The sequence below is a fragment of the Leopardus geoffroyi genome, chromosome B1 (assembly GCF_018350155.1).
Source record: "Leopardus geoffroyi isolate Oge1 chromosome B1, O.geoffroyi_Oge1_pat1.0, whole genome shotgun sequence".
Classification (NCBI taxonomy): Eukaryota; Metazoa; Chordata; class Mammalia; order Carnivora; family Felidae; genus Leopardus; species Leopardus geoffroyi.
The window spans coordinates 126,606,392-126,622,572 of record NC_059327.1 but is presented as its reverse complement, the minus strand read 5'-3'; the positions used below and the strand labels follow the sequence as shown (position 1 = coordinate 126,622,572).

General features: G+C 39.5%; 1 protein-coding gene across 24 annotated transcripts in view; it reads left to right on the top strand.

Annotated features, from left to right (window-relative positions):
- The window catches only part of PDLIM5 (PDZ and LIM domain 5), a 221,141-nt gene that overhangs the window by 143,930 nt on the left and 61,030 nt on the right, over positions 1-16,181 (top strand). For 14 of the 24 annotated variants that reach the window (XM_045472522.1, XM_045472606.1, XM_045472635.1 and 11 more), the window contains one exon: positions 15,403-15,519. The exons of 9 other annotated variants lie outside the window; for them this stretch is intronic. In XM_045472522.1, coding sequence (XP_045328478.1) covers positions 15,403-15,519 — 117 coding nt within the window. Of the gene's footprint in view, positions 1-10,777; positions 10,784-15,402; positions 15,520-16,181 lie in introns of those variants that run through there. One more of the 24 variants, XM_045472683.1, reaches the window with a different exon arrangement.

Below are 16,181 nucleotides of genomic sequence, written 5' to 3'. Positions count from 1 at the left end.
AACTATGTCTCTCCTTTCATTTGTCTCTATGACCACGAACAGGTGTATGGTGAATCCTGCTGCTTGTCCAACTTTGTGATAGGTATTCATCTTCCAGTCACACCTAATTAATTACTCATGAAGAGTCTGTATTTATTTCTTTGAATAGAGCGTGTTAAAACTAGGATGAAATCTGTGCAATTTTTTGAGTTAGAAGTACATACTTATTTTGTCTTTTCATGTACTTTATTCTTTTTCCCAATATCCTAGTAATTCATAAGAAAAAACTGTTGACGGGGTGCTTGGATGGTTCAGTCAGTTAAGCGTCTGACTTCGGCTCAGGTCATGATCTTGTGGTTCACGAGTTCGAGCTCCTCATTGGGCTCTGTGCTGACAGCTCAGAATCTGGAGCCTGCTTCAGATTCTGTATCTCCCTCTCTCACTGTCCTTCCCCCACTCACGTTCTGTCTCTCTCAAAAATAAATGAACATTAAAAAATTTTTTAAAAACTATTGAGAATGAGTTTCTGAAATATTGAGAAGTAAAGCTTTTATTTTTTTATTAAATGTTTTTATTTATTTACTTTGAGATAGATAGAGAGAAAATAAGTGGGGCAGAGGCAGAGAGAGAGAGAGAGAGAGAGAATCCCAAGCATGCTCTGTGGTGTCAGCTGGCACAGAACCTGACGAGGGGCTCAATTTCATGAACCATGAAACCAAGACTTGAGCCTCAAGAGCCACTTAACTGACTGAACTACCCAGATGCCCTGAGAAGTAACGCTTTTAAACAAACTTGCCACGAAGTTATCCTTTGTTTACCGCAATGGAATCTAAGGTTTCTTATGAAAATCGGTAAATCTATTAGCAGAGGTAGTGAAACAGTACCTCATGCATGTTAAGAAAATGTACATTCACACACACAAATACCATTTAAATATAAATACAGTATAAATAGAAGTAGAAATAAATTATTTAAACATAAATTTAAAACAGCCAGACATTAATTCAAGAGATAAAAAAGTGATGTTTTCTGGGGTTTCTGTAAATTAACAAATGCCCATTGTCAAAAGATACAAACAAGCAAACAAAAATCAGAGATAAATACTGAAAAAAAGTTTAGGTTTATTTACATTCCGGAGGGAATTAAAGTTTCAGGTAGTAAGGGATTCTAGAGGCATATGGGTAATTCAGTTGGTTGAGCATCCAACTCTTGATTTCTGCTCAGGTCATGATCTTACGGTTCATGAGTTCGAGCCCCATGTTGGGCTCTGCACTGACAGCACGGAGCCTGCTTGGAATTCTCTCTCTCTTCTCTCTGCCCCTCCCCTGCTCCCTCTTTCTGTCTCTCAAAATAAATAACATTAAAAAGAAAGGGATTCTAGGTGAGCTCTTGGTAGTCTTGTTTTTCTCAATGATTTATCACTCAAGTATTGAGACAATTTACAGATGAGATTTGCTGAGTAATGCTATATGCATAAAAATAAGTCCTGGAGAGTAGGAAAGAAAATAGAAGACTTGAACAGGTAAATTGAACAGGTAGTACTGATTTTCAAAAAGAAAAAAACTTCTGAACTATAAACTAGTTTGAACTTGAGATCATGTGGAAAAAAATCTGGGAGGCTTTTTTTTTTTTAGATTCTCAAGATTCCTCACTTGCGTACAATACCCAGTGCTTATCCCAACAAGTGCCCTTCTCAATGCCCATCATCCCTATTCCCCACCCCCATCAACCCTCTGTTCTTGTTTTTAAGAGTCTCTTATGGTTTGTCTCCCTATCTGTTTGTACCTTATTTTTCCTTCCCTTCCCCTATGGTCATTTGTTAAGTTTCCCAAATCCCACATATGCGTGAAATCATAGGGTATCTGTCTTTCCCTGTCTGACTGACTTCATTTAGCATAATACCCCCAGTTCCATCCACGTTGTTGCAAATGGCAAGATTTCATTCTTTTTCATCGCTGAGTAGCTTTCCATTGTGTATATATACCACCTCATCTTTATCCATTCATCAGCGGATAGATATTTGGACCTTTGCATAATTTGGCTATTGTTGATAGCGCTGCTATAAACATTGAGGTGCATGTGCCACTTTGGATCAGTAGAACTCCGGTGTCCTTTGGATAAATTCCTAGTAGTGCAATTGCCTGGTCATAGGGTAAATTCTATTTTTAATTTTTTGAGGAAACTCCATACTGTTTTTCCAGAGTGGCTGCACCAGTTTGCATTTCCACCAACAGTGCAAGAGGGTTCCTCTTTCTTCACATCCTTAGCAACATCTGTTGTTTCCTGAGTTGTTAATTTTAGGCACTATGACCACTGTGAGGTGGTATCTCAATGTGGTTTTGATTTGTATTTCCCTGATGATGAAGATGTTGAGCATCTTTTCATGTGTCTGTCTGGCAGCTGGATGTCTTCTTTGGAAAAGTGTCTATTCACGTCCTCTGCCCATTTCTTCACTGGATTATTTGTTTTTTGTGTGTTGAGTTTGTTCTTTATAGATTTTTAATACTAACCCTTTATCCAATATGTCATTTGCAAATATCTTCTCCCATTCTGTCGGTTCCCTTTTAGTTTTGTTAATTGTTTCCTCTGCTGTGCAGAAGCTTTTTATTTCAATGAGGTCCCAACAGCTCTTTTTTTTTTTTTTTTAATATATATATTTTTTTAATGTTTATTTATTTTTGAGACAGAGAGAGACAGAGCATGAACGGGGGAGGATCAGAGAGAGGGAGACACAGAATCTGAAACAGGCTCCAGGCTCCGAGCTGTCAGCCCAGAGCCCGACGCGGGGCTCGAACTCACAGACTGTGAGATCATGACGTGAGCCGAAGTCGGCCGCCTAACCAACTGAGCCACCCAGGCGCCCCTCTTTTTTTTTTTTTTAATGTTAATTTATTTTTCAGAGAGACAGAGAGACAGAGTGTGAGTGGGGGAGGGGCAGAGAGAGAGGGCGACACAGAATCTTAAGCAGGCTCCAGGCTCTGAGCTGTCAGCACAGAGCCCAACACAGGGCTTGAACCCATGAACTGTGAGATCATGACCTGAGCTGAAGTCAGACACTCAACCAACTGAGCCACCCAGATGTTCCCCAGTAGTTCATTTTTGCTTTTGTTTCCCTTGCCTTCACATTTGTGTTAAGTTAGAAACTGCCGCAGCCAAGGTCAGAGAGGTTGCTGCCTTTTTCTCCTGTAGGATTTTGATGGTTTCCTGTCTCACAGTTAGTCTTTCATCCATTTCGAGTTTATTTTTGTGTATACTGTAAGAAAAGTGGTCCAGTTTCATTCTTCTGCATGTTGCTGTCCAGTTCTCCCAGGACCATTTGCAAAAGAGACTTTTTTCCCATCGGATGTTCTTTTCTGCTTTGTCAGAGATTAGTTCACCATATATTTTTGGGTCCATTTCTGGGTTCTCTGTTCTATTCCATTGGTCTATGTGTCTGGTTTTGTGCCAGTACCGTACTGCCTTGATGATTGTAGCTTTGTAATATAGGCTAAAGTCCGGGATTGTGATGCCCCCAGCTTTCATTTTCTTTTTCAACATACTTTGGCCATTCAGGGTCTTTTCTTCTAGCTCTGGGAAGAATGCTGGTGCTATTTTGATTAGGATTGCATTGAATGTGTAGATTGCTTTGGGTAGTATCAACATTTTAACATTATTTGTTCCTCTGATCCATGAGCATGGAATGTTTTTCCATTTCTTTGTGTCTTCTTCAATTTCTTTCATAAGCTTTCTATAGTTTTCAGCGTTCAGATCTTTTACCTCTTTGGTTAGGTTTATTCCTAGGTATTTTATGGTTCTTGGTGCAATTGTAAATGGGATTGATTCCTTGATACCTCTTTTTGCTGCTTCATTATTTGGTGTATAGAAATGCAACCAATTTCTGTACATTGATTTTTTTTTATCCTGCGACTTTGCTAAATTCATGTATCCACTCGGGCAGTTTTTTGGTGGAGTGTTTCACGTTTTCCATGTACACTATCATGTCCTCTGTAAAGAGTGAAAGTTTGACTTCTTCTTTGCTAATTTGGATGCCTTTTATTTTGTTTTGTTGTCTAAGTGCTGAGGCTAGGACTTCCAATACTATGTTAAACAGCAGTGGTGAGAGTGGAGATCCCTGCAGTGTTCCTGATCTGAGGGAGAAAGCTCTCAGTTTTTCCCCATTGAGGGTGATTATTAGTTGTGGTCTTTCATATATGGCTTTTATGACGTTAACATATGTTCCTTCTATCCTGACTTTCTTTAGAGTTTTTATTAAGAAAGGATGCTGTATTTTGTCAAATGCTTTTTCTGCATCTATTGACAGGATCATATGGTTCTTATCCTTTCTTCTATTAGTGTGATGTATCACCTTGATTGATTTGCAAATAATGAGCCAGCCCTATAGCTCAGCAATGAATTCCACTTGATCATGGTGAATAATTCTTTTAATATACTGTTGAATTCAGTTTGCTAGTATCTTCTTGAGAATTTTACATCCATGTTCACCAAGAATAATGGCCTGTAATTCTCTTTTTTAGTGGGGTCTTTGTCTGGTTTGGGAATCAAGGTAATGCTGGCTTTATAGAAGGAGTCTGGAAGCTTTCCTTCTGTTTCTGTTTTTTGGAATAGGAGAAGAATAGGTATTAACTATTAAATGTCTGGTAGAATTCCCCTGGGAAGGCATCTGGCCCAGGACTCTTATTTGCCAGGAGATATTTGATAACCAATTCAGTTTCTTCACTGGTTATATGTCTGTTCAAATTTTCTATTTCTTCCTGTTAGAGTTTTGGTAGTGTGTCTAGGAATTTGTCCATTTCTTCCAGATTGTCCAGTTTGTTGACATATAATTTTTCATGGTATTCTCAAATAATTGTATTTCTGTAGTGTTTGTTGTGATCTCTCCTCTTTCATTCTTGATACCTATTTGGGTTCTCTCTCTTTTCTTTTTGAGCAGTCTGGCTAGGGGTTTATGAATTTTGTTTATTCTTTAAAAAAACCAGCTTCTTGAGATAGACCTGAATTGCAATGTGTTTTCCTCTTAGGACTTCCTTTGCTGCATCCCAAACGGTTTGGACTGTCGTGTATTCATTTTCATTTGCTTCTATATATTTTTTAATTTCTTCTTTAATTTTCTCATTGACCTGTTCATTCTTTAGTAGGATGTTCGTTTACCTCCATGTATTTGGGGGCTTTCCAAATTTTTTCTTGTGGTTGATTTCAAGTTCCGTAGCATTGTGATCTGAAAATATGCATGGTATGATCTCGATCTCTTGTACTTGTTGAAGGCTGATTTGTGACCCAGTATGTGATCTATTTTGGAGAATGTTCCATGTGTACTCGAGAAGAATGTGTATTCTGCTGCTTTTGGATGAAAAGTTCTGAATATATCTGTTAAGTCCATCTGGTCCAATAGGTCTTTCAGAGCCATTGTTTCCTTACTGATTTTCTACCTAGAGGATCTATCCATTGCTATAAGTAGGGTATTAAAGTCCCCTACAATCATGGTACAATTATCTGTACATTCGTTTATGTTTGTTATTAATGATTTATATATTTGGGTGTTACATATTGTGGGTGTAAACATTTACAATTGTTAGCTCTTCCTTTTTTTTAATGTTTTATTTATTTCTGAGAGCAAGAGCGACAGAGTGTGAGTGGGGGAGGGGCAGAGAGAGAGGGAGACATAGAATCCAAAACAGGCTCCAGGCTCTGAGCTGTCAGTGCAGAGCCTGACATGGGGCTCAAACTCACAGACTATGGGATCATGACCTGAGCCAAAGTCAGATGCTTAACCAAATGAGCTAGCCAGGTGCCCCAATTGTTAGGTCTTCTTGATGCATAGATCTCTCAATCATGATATAATGCCTTTCTTCATCTTTTGTTACAGTCTTTGTTTTAAAATCTAATTTGTCTGATACAAGTATGGCTACTCTGGCTTTCTTTTGCCATCCGGTAGCATGATAGATGGTTTCCCATCCCCTCACTTTCGATCAGCAGGTGTCCTCAGGTATAAAATGAGTCTCTTATAGGCAGCATATGGATGGATCTTGTTTTTTTATCCATTCTGATACCCTATGTCTGTTGAGTGGAGCATTTAGTCCATTTACATTCAGAGTGATTATTCGAAGATACGGATTTAGTGTCATTGTGTTGCCTGTAGGTTTTATTCTTATGTTAGTCTCTGGTCCTTTGTAGTCTTTGCAGCATTCCACACACAGAGACCCCCTTAGGATATCTTGCAGGGCTGGTTTAGTGGTCATGAACTGTGTTAGTTTTTGTTGGCCTGAGAAAGTCTTTATCTCTCCTTATATTCTGAACGACAGCCTTGCTGCATATTTTTCCTGTTCAGCACATTGAATATTTCCTGCCATTCCCTTCTGGCCTGCCAAGTTTCAGTGGAAGGGTCTGCTACTACCTTTATATGTCTACCCTTGTAGGTTAAGGGCTGTTTGTCCCAACTGCTTTCAGAATTCTCTCCCTATCTTTGTAGTGTGCCAGTTTCACTATGATATGTTGTGGTGTTGACCTGTTTTTGTTGATTTTGAAGGGAATTCTCTGTGCCTCTTGGACTTGGATACCTGGTTCCTTCCCCAGATTAGGGAAGGTCTCAGCTATAATTTTTTTCAAATAAACCTTCTGCCCCTTTCTCTCTCTTCTTCTTCTAGAACTCCTGTGATATGGATATTGTTTTGTTTTATTGTATCGCTTAGGTCTGTAATGCTCCCCTTGTGATCTAGTAATTTCCTTTCACTCTTTTTTTCAGCTTCATCATTTCCCATAATCTTATCTTCTGTTTCACCTATTTCGCTTCTCTGGTTCTTTCATCCTTGCTGTCACTGCATCTAGTTTATTTTGCATCTCATTTATAGCATTTCTTAATTCGTCGTGACTATTTCTTAGGTCTTTGATCTCTGCAGCAACAGATCCTCTGTTGTCTTCTGTGCTTTTTTCAAGCCCAACTATTAGTTTTATGACTATTATTCCAAAGTCTTGTTCAGATATATTGTTTGTGTCTCTTTTGAGCAATTCTCTGGCTGTCATTTTTTTCCTGGAATTTCTTTTGAGGAGAATTCTTCCATTTCATCATTTTGGCTGGGTTTCTGTCTTTTACATGTTTTAATAGCTTGTTATGTGTCCTGCACCTAAGAACACTCCTATATTAAAGAGGGCCTGGCTCTTCAGGAAGCGTTTTTGGAGTGTGTTGTGTGCACTCTGTTGTTGTGTATATGACTGCTCTATCCCACTGGTCATTCTTATACAGAGCTTCTCCTTACTCGTAGTGGTGGATTGTTTATTCCTTCCACACCAGGTGTGCTTTGATTTGTTTGTTGAAGTAACCCAGGAAAAAAGGAAAAGGCAGGGGACCTGATCCCCTACAAAGAGAGAAATGAAAGGGACAAAAACAAAAACAAAAAGACGAAGCAGAGGATCAAAGGAACTATGTGTCTTAATCCAGAGAGAGAGAAAGAAAAATAAAGAAGAAAGAGATATAGAAAAGGTGTAAAAATAATAGAGTGAAAACGCCGGATTAAACAAAGAAACAAAGCAGAGATAGAAAGAACATAAATACGCACATATAATTAGAATTGACCAAAACTCAAATCAGAAACTATGAGCCTGATTCCAAAGGAAAAAATGAAGAGGATAGAAAGAAAAAGAGGAGAAAAGAGAAGGAAAGAAAGGAAAACAAAAGAACAGCAGACTAACATACAAAACTGCAGGACAGCTGTCTGTTGGTGCCTGGGACTGTGCTGGTCTGGAGGAGAGGCCTTTGGGTCACTCAGTGTCAATACCGCTCCAGTAGATAAGCAGTTACCAGGCACGGAGGAGTGGGGTTTGGTGTAATCAGGTCCCACCTCCACTGGGGGCTGCTGTCCTGTTCCCTGAAGTGCCACCATGTTGGTGATGGGGGGAAAAATGGCAACACCCCCGTCTCTCCTCCCCAGACCAGGTGTCTCAAACCACACTCTTCCGGCAGCCCTCACAGAGCAGCACAGGTGGCTGGCTTGCCCTGCTTCACAGTCTCCCCCGCATCTTGTAGCCACTCGGCTGGGATTCAAACAACAATGTCTTAAAGAATCGCACACCACCGGGACCCAGTTCTGGAGTAGCACCATTCCACCCTGCTGATATCGCTGGTGCCTGCAGGGTCTTCTGCCCTTGGTGTGGGCAATAAAGCCTCTTCCCACAGTACTTGAGGGAGGGGACTGTTCTCTCCCAGTGCTCTCCTGAGATCACTACAGCACCCCAGGGGCTGGCTTCCAGGTGCTGGCTCCCCTCCCCCACAGGCACACGCACATGGCAGTCAGGCGCTTTTGAAAACTCCCCATCTTTGGCTCCTAAGGCTGTTTGCAAAGTAGAGACTGCAACTCTCTGTTATTCTCATTCCCCATTCCATGGTCTGGAGAAGTTCTTCCCTTGGCCTAACTCAATACCATGACCCACAGCTTCTCTTTCTCTCCCTTTTGTCTCTCCACAGAAGAGGATCCCTCCCCTCTGTGCCTGTGCCGTTTTATCTCCCCAATTCGCGTACATGCGCCTCTGTGCCACCAAGCCATCTCCCTCCACAGATAGATTTCCTGGGGTTCCAAGCTGACCTCAATACAGCCAGGTTTGAGGGACCAGGGAAATCCCATTCCCCATACCTCTCCACCATCTTAACTCCTCCTGTCCTAGGAGACATTTGTAAAGCCTTGCTAGTGAGCACTCAGAAAAGGACAGAATTGCCAAGACCCAGAATTAAGTCCTCAAGAAACAAATCACAGCCAACTTAACACATTTTCAATAAATTGCGGGAAATGTTAATTTTAACAAGTCATGAAAGAAAGGCTTTTTAAGGTATCACTGAATTTAATGAGGTTAATGATTATCAAATTTTTGGATTCATAATAGTTGAAGGAATTGAATCAAAGGTATTGTTTTAAAGCATGAGGACTTGAATGAGGACTTCTACAGCTTGCTGCCTAAATTTGTGGATATCATGAGGTCGACAGGTATGGCTCACTTATACCTTAACTGGAAAATGGACCAAATGTAGTAGAAAAAAGAACAAGAAACTTAATATGGTTATGTGCAGTTTAGACGAAATAATTTTGCTCTTCTGGGAGAGAATTTGTGATAGGGGATGGATAAGGTTAGCAAAAACAAATATAAAAATATTAGGGATTTTAGAAGAAAATAAACCCTATAAAAGTTAGTCATGTCATATGGTTCTTAAAATTATAAAGCAAGCAATAGTTTGATCCTACACTTGTAAAATCTCACCATCTCACCTGTCATATCATATTTAATCCTTGGGATTAATGTCTGACAATTATGTAGGTAATCCCAAGAAAGTCAATTGAAAAATCCTGGGACAATTAAGCTGTCCAGATATGAGGCAGATATGAGTGATTGATTTCACCTGATAATATGGACTTTTCCTTAACTTAAATCTACAGCTGTGTCTTCTTCTTTCCCAAACATCCTCACTTAGTCTCAGGCTTTAGTGATCCCAGCTAATGTTTATTACATACACATATAATAAATAAATCCAGCAAGTGTTTGTGAAGTACTTATTGTGTGCCACTCCCTATTATAGATGCTTGGTTTATAACAGAGGCAAGGTTCTGTCATGGACTTACAATCTAATGGAGCAGACATGCAATAAAAAAGCAAATAAACAATAAAGTTTTATGTTATGATGTTATTCTATAAAGAAATAATATAGGACAATATGACGAGTATAATGAGGGAAAGAGAGGAGTGAAGTCATTACACACTAGTTAGGGAAAAAGAAGGTGTTTGAGTTGAAACATGAATGACCTGAAGGCGTTAGCCATGCAAATATGGAGAAGATAGGCTCTGTAGGCAGAGGGAATAGCAAGTGCAAAGGCCCTGAGACAGGATTCAGCATGGTGTGTTTAAGGAACTGAAAGAGATCCACTGTGACTAGGGCATTTTGTTTGTTTTGTTTTGTTTTGTTTTGTTTTGTTTTGTTTTAATGTTAATTTTGAGAGAGACACACACACACACACACACAGAGCACAAGCGGGGGAGGGACAGAGAGATAGAGACACAGAATCTGAAGCAGGCTCCAGTCTCTGAGTTGTCAGCACAGAGCCCAACATGGGGCTCGAACTCACAACCAGTGAGATCGTGACCTGAGCCGAAGTCGGAAGCCCAACCAACTGAGCCACCCAGGTGCCCCGGGGCATTGTTAATAAAGGAGAGAGAGATGAGAGATTGAGTGAAGTAGTCAGAAACCAGATCATTTTTTGCCTTGTAAGTTGTGTTAAGGGATTTAGATTCTTATCCCAGTTAATCAGAAAGCCCAATATAGGATTTTAATCATAAAGAGATCACTCTGAATACTATGTAAAATTGATTGTGAGGGAGAAATAATGAGCATAGCAGACTAGTTATGTGAATTCCCTTAGTTCAGGCAAGAGATGATAGGAGCTTAAGCCAAGGAGGTATTAATGGAGAGTGAGAGAGTTGGATGGGTGTATATTTTAGAGGAAGTGCTGACAAGAGTGTAGAAATACTGAGGGGCAGGGGTTGATGCTGCATTGATGAGAAATGCTGCTAAGATTGTGTGAATTTGGTAAAGATTAATTCAGTTGGTAAGAGTCTGTGGTAAATGTCAGTTCAGTATAGTAAAGAAGCTAATAGACTCAAGATGTAGAGGAGTAAGTTACAAAACCAAGAGGTGCTTAAAATCCAGATTTTAGGTGTATTATTCTTTTTGATGAAAAATAGAGGCTATGAATTCTGGAGTGCATGGCTGAGATATTCCAGGCCTAAGATTTAGCCTTAGAAGAATTATCAATGAAGTGAAGAAGCCAAAGTCAGGTTCTTCAGTGATTCAACGTGACAGCACTAAAGTCAAGAAAGATTGTTGGGATGAGGTAAAGAGGAAGACAGTGAGTCGGGCTTCTAGGAGTAGCGAGTAAAATAGTACTAAAGACAGGCAAGTGGGTACGATTGAGGTACAGAAGACAGGAGAAGAGAAGGAGTGGTCAGCTGGGTTTCATACCAAGACTAAGTAAAATGAGGAATGTACTCAAAAAGACAAAACTGTACGATTCTACCTATATGAGGTATTAAAGAAGATTCACAGAACAGAAAGTAGAGTGGTGGTCGCCAGGGGGTTGGGGGGTGGGGAAGAGGAGTTGTTCAATGGCTGTAGTTTAAGATTTGCAAGATAAAAATGTTCTAAAGGTCTATCTCACAATGAATATACATATGACTAATGAACTGCATGTACACTTAAAAATGGTTAAGAAGGTAGTTTTATGTTGTGTTTTTTACAACAATAAAAAGAAAACGAGGAACACAAACTGTCAACTGAATTTAGCCACAGAGAGATCATTAGTTACCTTGACAAAAATACGGTTTTATAAAGCTTGGAGGATGAGGCCCACTTGAGGTGGTTAAAGAGTGACAGGCAGGTGAGGAAATGGAGACAGAGTTGCTGGAGTGAAACTATCATTCGGCTTGACTTTTAATAGGAATAGGAAAATGGAAGGGAAAGGTAGTTTTGTTGTTCATGTGTTTTATTATTTTTTTTTTTTTTTTAGGAGAAATTATTCTATAATTGGGCTTTTGGTGTTTTGTTTCCTTTGCAAAAAGGCGATTTTATTAAAGTACAGGGACAGGATCCGTGGGCAGAAAGAATTGCACTGGGATTTATACTACAGTGTTTTGTTTTTGTTATTGTGTTTAATTAATGTTTATTTGTTTTTGAGAGAGAGAGACACACACACACACAGAGCACAAGCAGGTAAGGGGCAGAGAGAGAGGGAGACACAGAATCTGAAACAGGCTCCAGCACAGAGCCTGACACGGGGCTCAAACTCACGAACCACGAGATCATGACCTAAGCTGAAGTCGGACTCTTACTGAGCCACCCAGGCGCCCCTGTACTATAGTGGTTTTGAATGGGGACTCAAAGCATGCAGTGGAGAGGGAGATGGAAAATGCAAAGGAAATAGATCAATTGAAGCCCCTGAGAAAAAGGGAGGGGGTGGAATACACAGCATAAGGATCTTGCTTTTGGGTAGTTGTCTGGACTGGGGCAAAGAAAGAGAGGTCCATTCCCTGGTCCTGCAGAATGTAGTAAGATGAGCAGCCTCACACCTGGACAAATTGTTAGCATGGGTCCCCATTAGAAAGCATGGAAAGAGACAATGTCGAAACTATGCAAAGAAAGACACAATTGATGAGAAAGATAATGCACAAATGGCTCTTTGTTCAGTTTTCTTAAGAAAAGCAGACTAAAAGGCTGCAAGCCCAACTCTTCAGACATACCTGGGAAGGATTTAAGTCTTCATACCTCTCTCTGGTAAGAAATGAAAACTCAAGTAACAGACAAAGCAGGAACTTTGGCTGCTGCAGAGGTGACATGGATTAGAGCTTCCTCCCAATCCTAAAAGAAATAAATATTAGGGGATGGCAGAATTAGAGTAGATACTGATGTCTGTTCCATATTAAATGAGGTAGTTCAAGATTTTCTTAGGTCTAGTAGTTTTAGAGGTTGGCTAAGCAAAGAAATAGGTGTGCATAACTCATGGGAAACCTGCCAAGTGCATTTGTTTGGCAACTTGGAAATGTGGCTTTAGAAGATATTTCATGAATTATGTGAAGTTTATTCTCAGTTGGCACTCATTTTTCCGATCAGCACATTTCATGGAGGTATTGGAAGACCAAACTCCACCTTATCCCTTTTCTTACCTGTCCTCATTAATATAGTCGTATGTAGACATTGATAATTCCTTATAACTATGTTTTCTCTTTTTCTTCTAGACTACTGATAGTTCTTTATGTTGTAAAGGGCATTTTTAAAGATACTTCTGGAGGTCTAGTAATTTCTTGTAAAGGGCATTTTTAAAGATACTTTTAGAGGTCTAGTAATTTCTTAGATGATGTGACCCTTCTTGCTTAGGCAGTATTATAGTACCTGTTTAACCTGATTGCTGTATAGTCTTTAGAAGGTACAAGTATTTTCTAAGAAATATATGTATATTGTAAGTGACTTCTGTATTTGAAAACAGTAAGTTTCATTCATGCATTTATTCAACAAATATTTATTGTTTACATTGTGGTAAGCACTTCACTTATACCAGTAAACATAATGGTCCCTAACCTCAGGGAGCTTCTAATTTAATGAGGGAATCCAGATTTAAACAAATAACCCCACAGACTCTATGATTTCATTAGTAACAAGTTCTGTGAAGAAAAAGTACAGGGTATTTTGAAAGCATAGGACCTGGGCAGCCTAAGGTGATTTGGGGAATTGTTGAGACCTCCCTGAGAAGGTGACATTTAAACTGAGGCCAGAAGCACGCTTAGGAATTAGCCCAGTGAAGGTATGGTAGAGAGGTAGGTATAGAAAGTGAGTGGCAACAGACTGTGCAGAGGCCTAGAGGTGGGGAGAAACTTGGCCTTTCTCAGGAAGAGAGGAAAAAGCAGTTGGATTGGAGCAGGGCAGAAAGGAAGCTCTTACTGGAGAATAGGGAGCCCAAAACCACAGGTGTCTTTAGAGCAGTGCTGCTCAGCGACAGACAGGGTCAGATTTGTGTTGTTAAAAGTTTGCTCTGGTAGCTGTGTAGAGATGTTATCTCTAGGACAGGGGTCAGCAAACTGTTTTTGTAAAGATCCAGATAGATAGTAAATATGTTAGGTTTTGTGAGCCATCTGGCCTGTCACAGCTGCTAACCTGTGTGTGTAGTGTAAAAGCAGCCCTAGACATATGTAAATGAGAGAACCTGGCTGCTTTCCATAAAGCTTTATTTAAAGCTCATTAAAACTATCTGAGAGCTGAAGTTTGAATTTCATGTATCATGGAATGTTATTCTTTTCAGTTTTTTGAAATGTTCTTAATGTTCATGATTTTGAGAGAGACAGAGTGCTAGTGGGGAGGGGCAGAGAGAGAGGGAGACACAGAATCTGAAGCAGGCTCCAGGCTCTGGGCTGTCAGCACAGAGACCCACATGGGGCTCAAACACGTGAACTGGGAGATCATGCATGACCTGAGCCGAAGTTGGATGCTTAACTGACTGAGCCACCCAGGCGCTCCTTCTTTTCATTAAAATAAGAAAAACCATTTAGGGACTCCTGGGTGGCCCAGGTAGTTGAGCATTTTGATTTTGGCTCAGGTCATGATCTCACAGTTCAGGAGTTTAGCCCCACATCAGGGTCTGTGCTGACAGTGCGGAGCCTGCTTGGGATTTTTTTCTCTCTGCCTCTCCCCGACTCGTGTGCTCTCTCTCTTTCTCAAAATAAATAATAAATTTTAAAAAAAATTATAAAAAGCATTTTAAAATATGAAAACCACTCTTAATTTATTTGGTCTGATAGTCATGGTTTGCTGACCCCTGGTATAGGATTTACAGTTCTTATTGTTTAACATTTCTACTCTGTCTCTTAAATGATACTCAGATTCTACCATGACATTTTTCTTCAGTTGTCTACCTTGTTTTTCAGCACTCTGGTAAAGGTATGACCAATGCTAAATAAAAAGTGGGAATATAACTTCTCTCCCTTTCTATTTCTGTCTTAGTGTTCCATTTTCTATTCTGAAAATCCATGTAACACGACTGACCTATTTTTTTATTCACAGGCTCTTTTTTTTTTTTTTTAAACAATGGGAAATTTTGTATTTCTCCTATTTATTTTTTCTTCCCAAAGTGTTACACATTGTGTTTTCTTCTTTCAAGCCTCACACTGAATTTTTCATTTTTTTTTTTTTTTAACCTGGTGATAGTTCTTCTAAAATTTAATTCTGGCATTCAGAAGAAAAAATGGTACGGACAGGAGAAAAACAAAGTAAAAAATAAAGCAACACAATTGCATGCAAGCATTTGTTGTGTGACTGGATAAAATACTTTGTTTCCATGGAGATAAACATCTGTGTAATTCCAGATCTGCAAGCACAGCATTCTGACTTGATAGGATGTTTTTAGTTGCTTTCTTGCAGTGCCCTACTCAGACAGCCACCCCACAAGATGCTGGAAAGAATTATGTAGTGGAAATAGTACAGACAGACCTGGTTCAAATTCCGCCTGACCCTTACTAGGTATATGATATTGGGCAACTGAATTAATTTTGTGGAGCCTAACTTCCCTGAAGCATGCAAAGTACATAGTCTTTTGTACTTTGTATTCGATACCTACATAGTACGCAATACACAGTGTTGGGACTAGGTGTGTGGGAATTCCCATCCACCTTTCTCCCACACGGAGGTAGCCATGTTAAAAAAAATGGGGGATGAGGACAGCCTCTGTTTGGTGATGGTGAGGGTGTTGGTTTTGGTTTTAACTTTTTGCAGATATGAAGTTAAAGAACAAAAAAGCTGGAGTTTTTCCCAAATGGAACCAGTGTACTTAAAAGGTGGATAGATGATAAGTGTCTGTACTTTTCCTTAATATTTCCTTTGCCTTGCTTATTTTCCTTCTGAAAACTTAGGTTTGACAGTTCTTGGGAAGACCTACCTAGGAGTGGACCTCCCCGACCTGCAGCACCTCAGGTTTTACATATTGGTAGCCAAGTAGCCACACTCTCCAAAGTGACTATATATTCTAGGTAGAGTTTTTTTTTCCTTTTTGTATGTCTAAATTTTAATGCTGATGGTGCAATTAAATACTAAAATGGACTAAAAGGGAACAAGTGATCGTAGATTACAGAACTGACATCATTAATATATAGACAAGAAAGCTTGGCGCTCAGCTGTGGAACACCGCTTTACATTGATTTTATGTTTCTCTCTCTCTTTCTCTCTCTCTTTTGTTCAGATTCAAACATAAATATAGAGTTGGGGTCTATGCCTTCTATTTATTCGTTGTGATTTGGAAAGTCAGCTCCCTTGAGTTTGTTATAAGTCTACTGAATTAGAGCATCACTTCTAAAATAGGAGTACTAGAGATCTTATGTTCTGGGTGCCCACACGTATTCTAAAGATGTTGAGGTGACTTGTAAGATTGTACAGGACTGAACTCATGCTAAGTCCTTTTATATGAATATTTATGATACAATGCCATGAAAGAAATTCATTACAGTTTCCTTTTCTTTTTTATATAGACTTAAGTTTCTTATTATTCTCCATTACTTCCCCCAAGTAGTAACCATTGCCTGAAAGATGCAGAGTAATCGAGAAATTCACAATTGAGGCATTTGGTAACTTGATTCGTCCACATTGCATGACACTCATGTTACCCTACTCTGACACTAATAGCATCTTTCTTTTC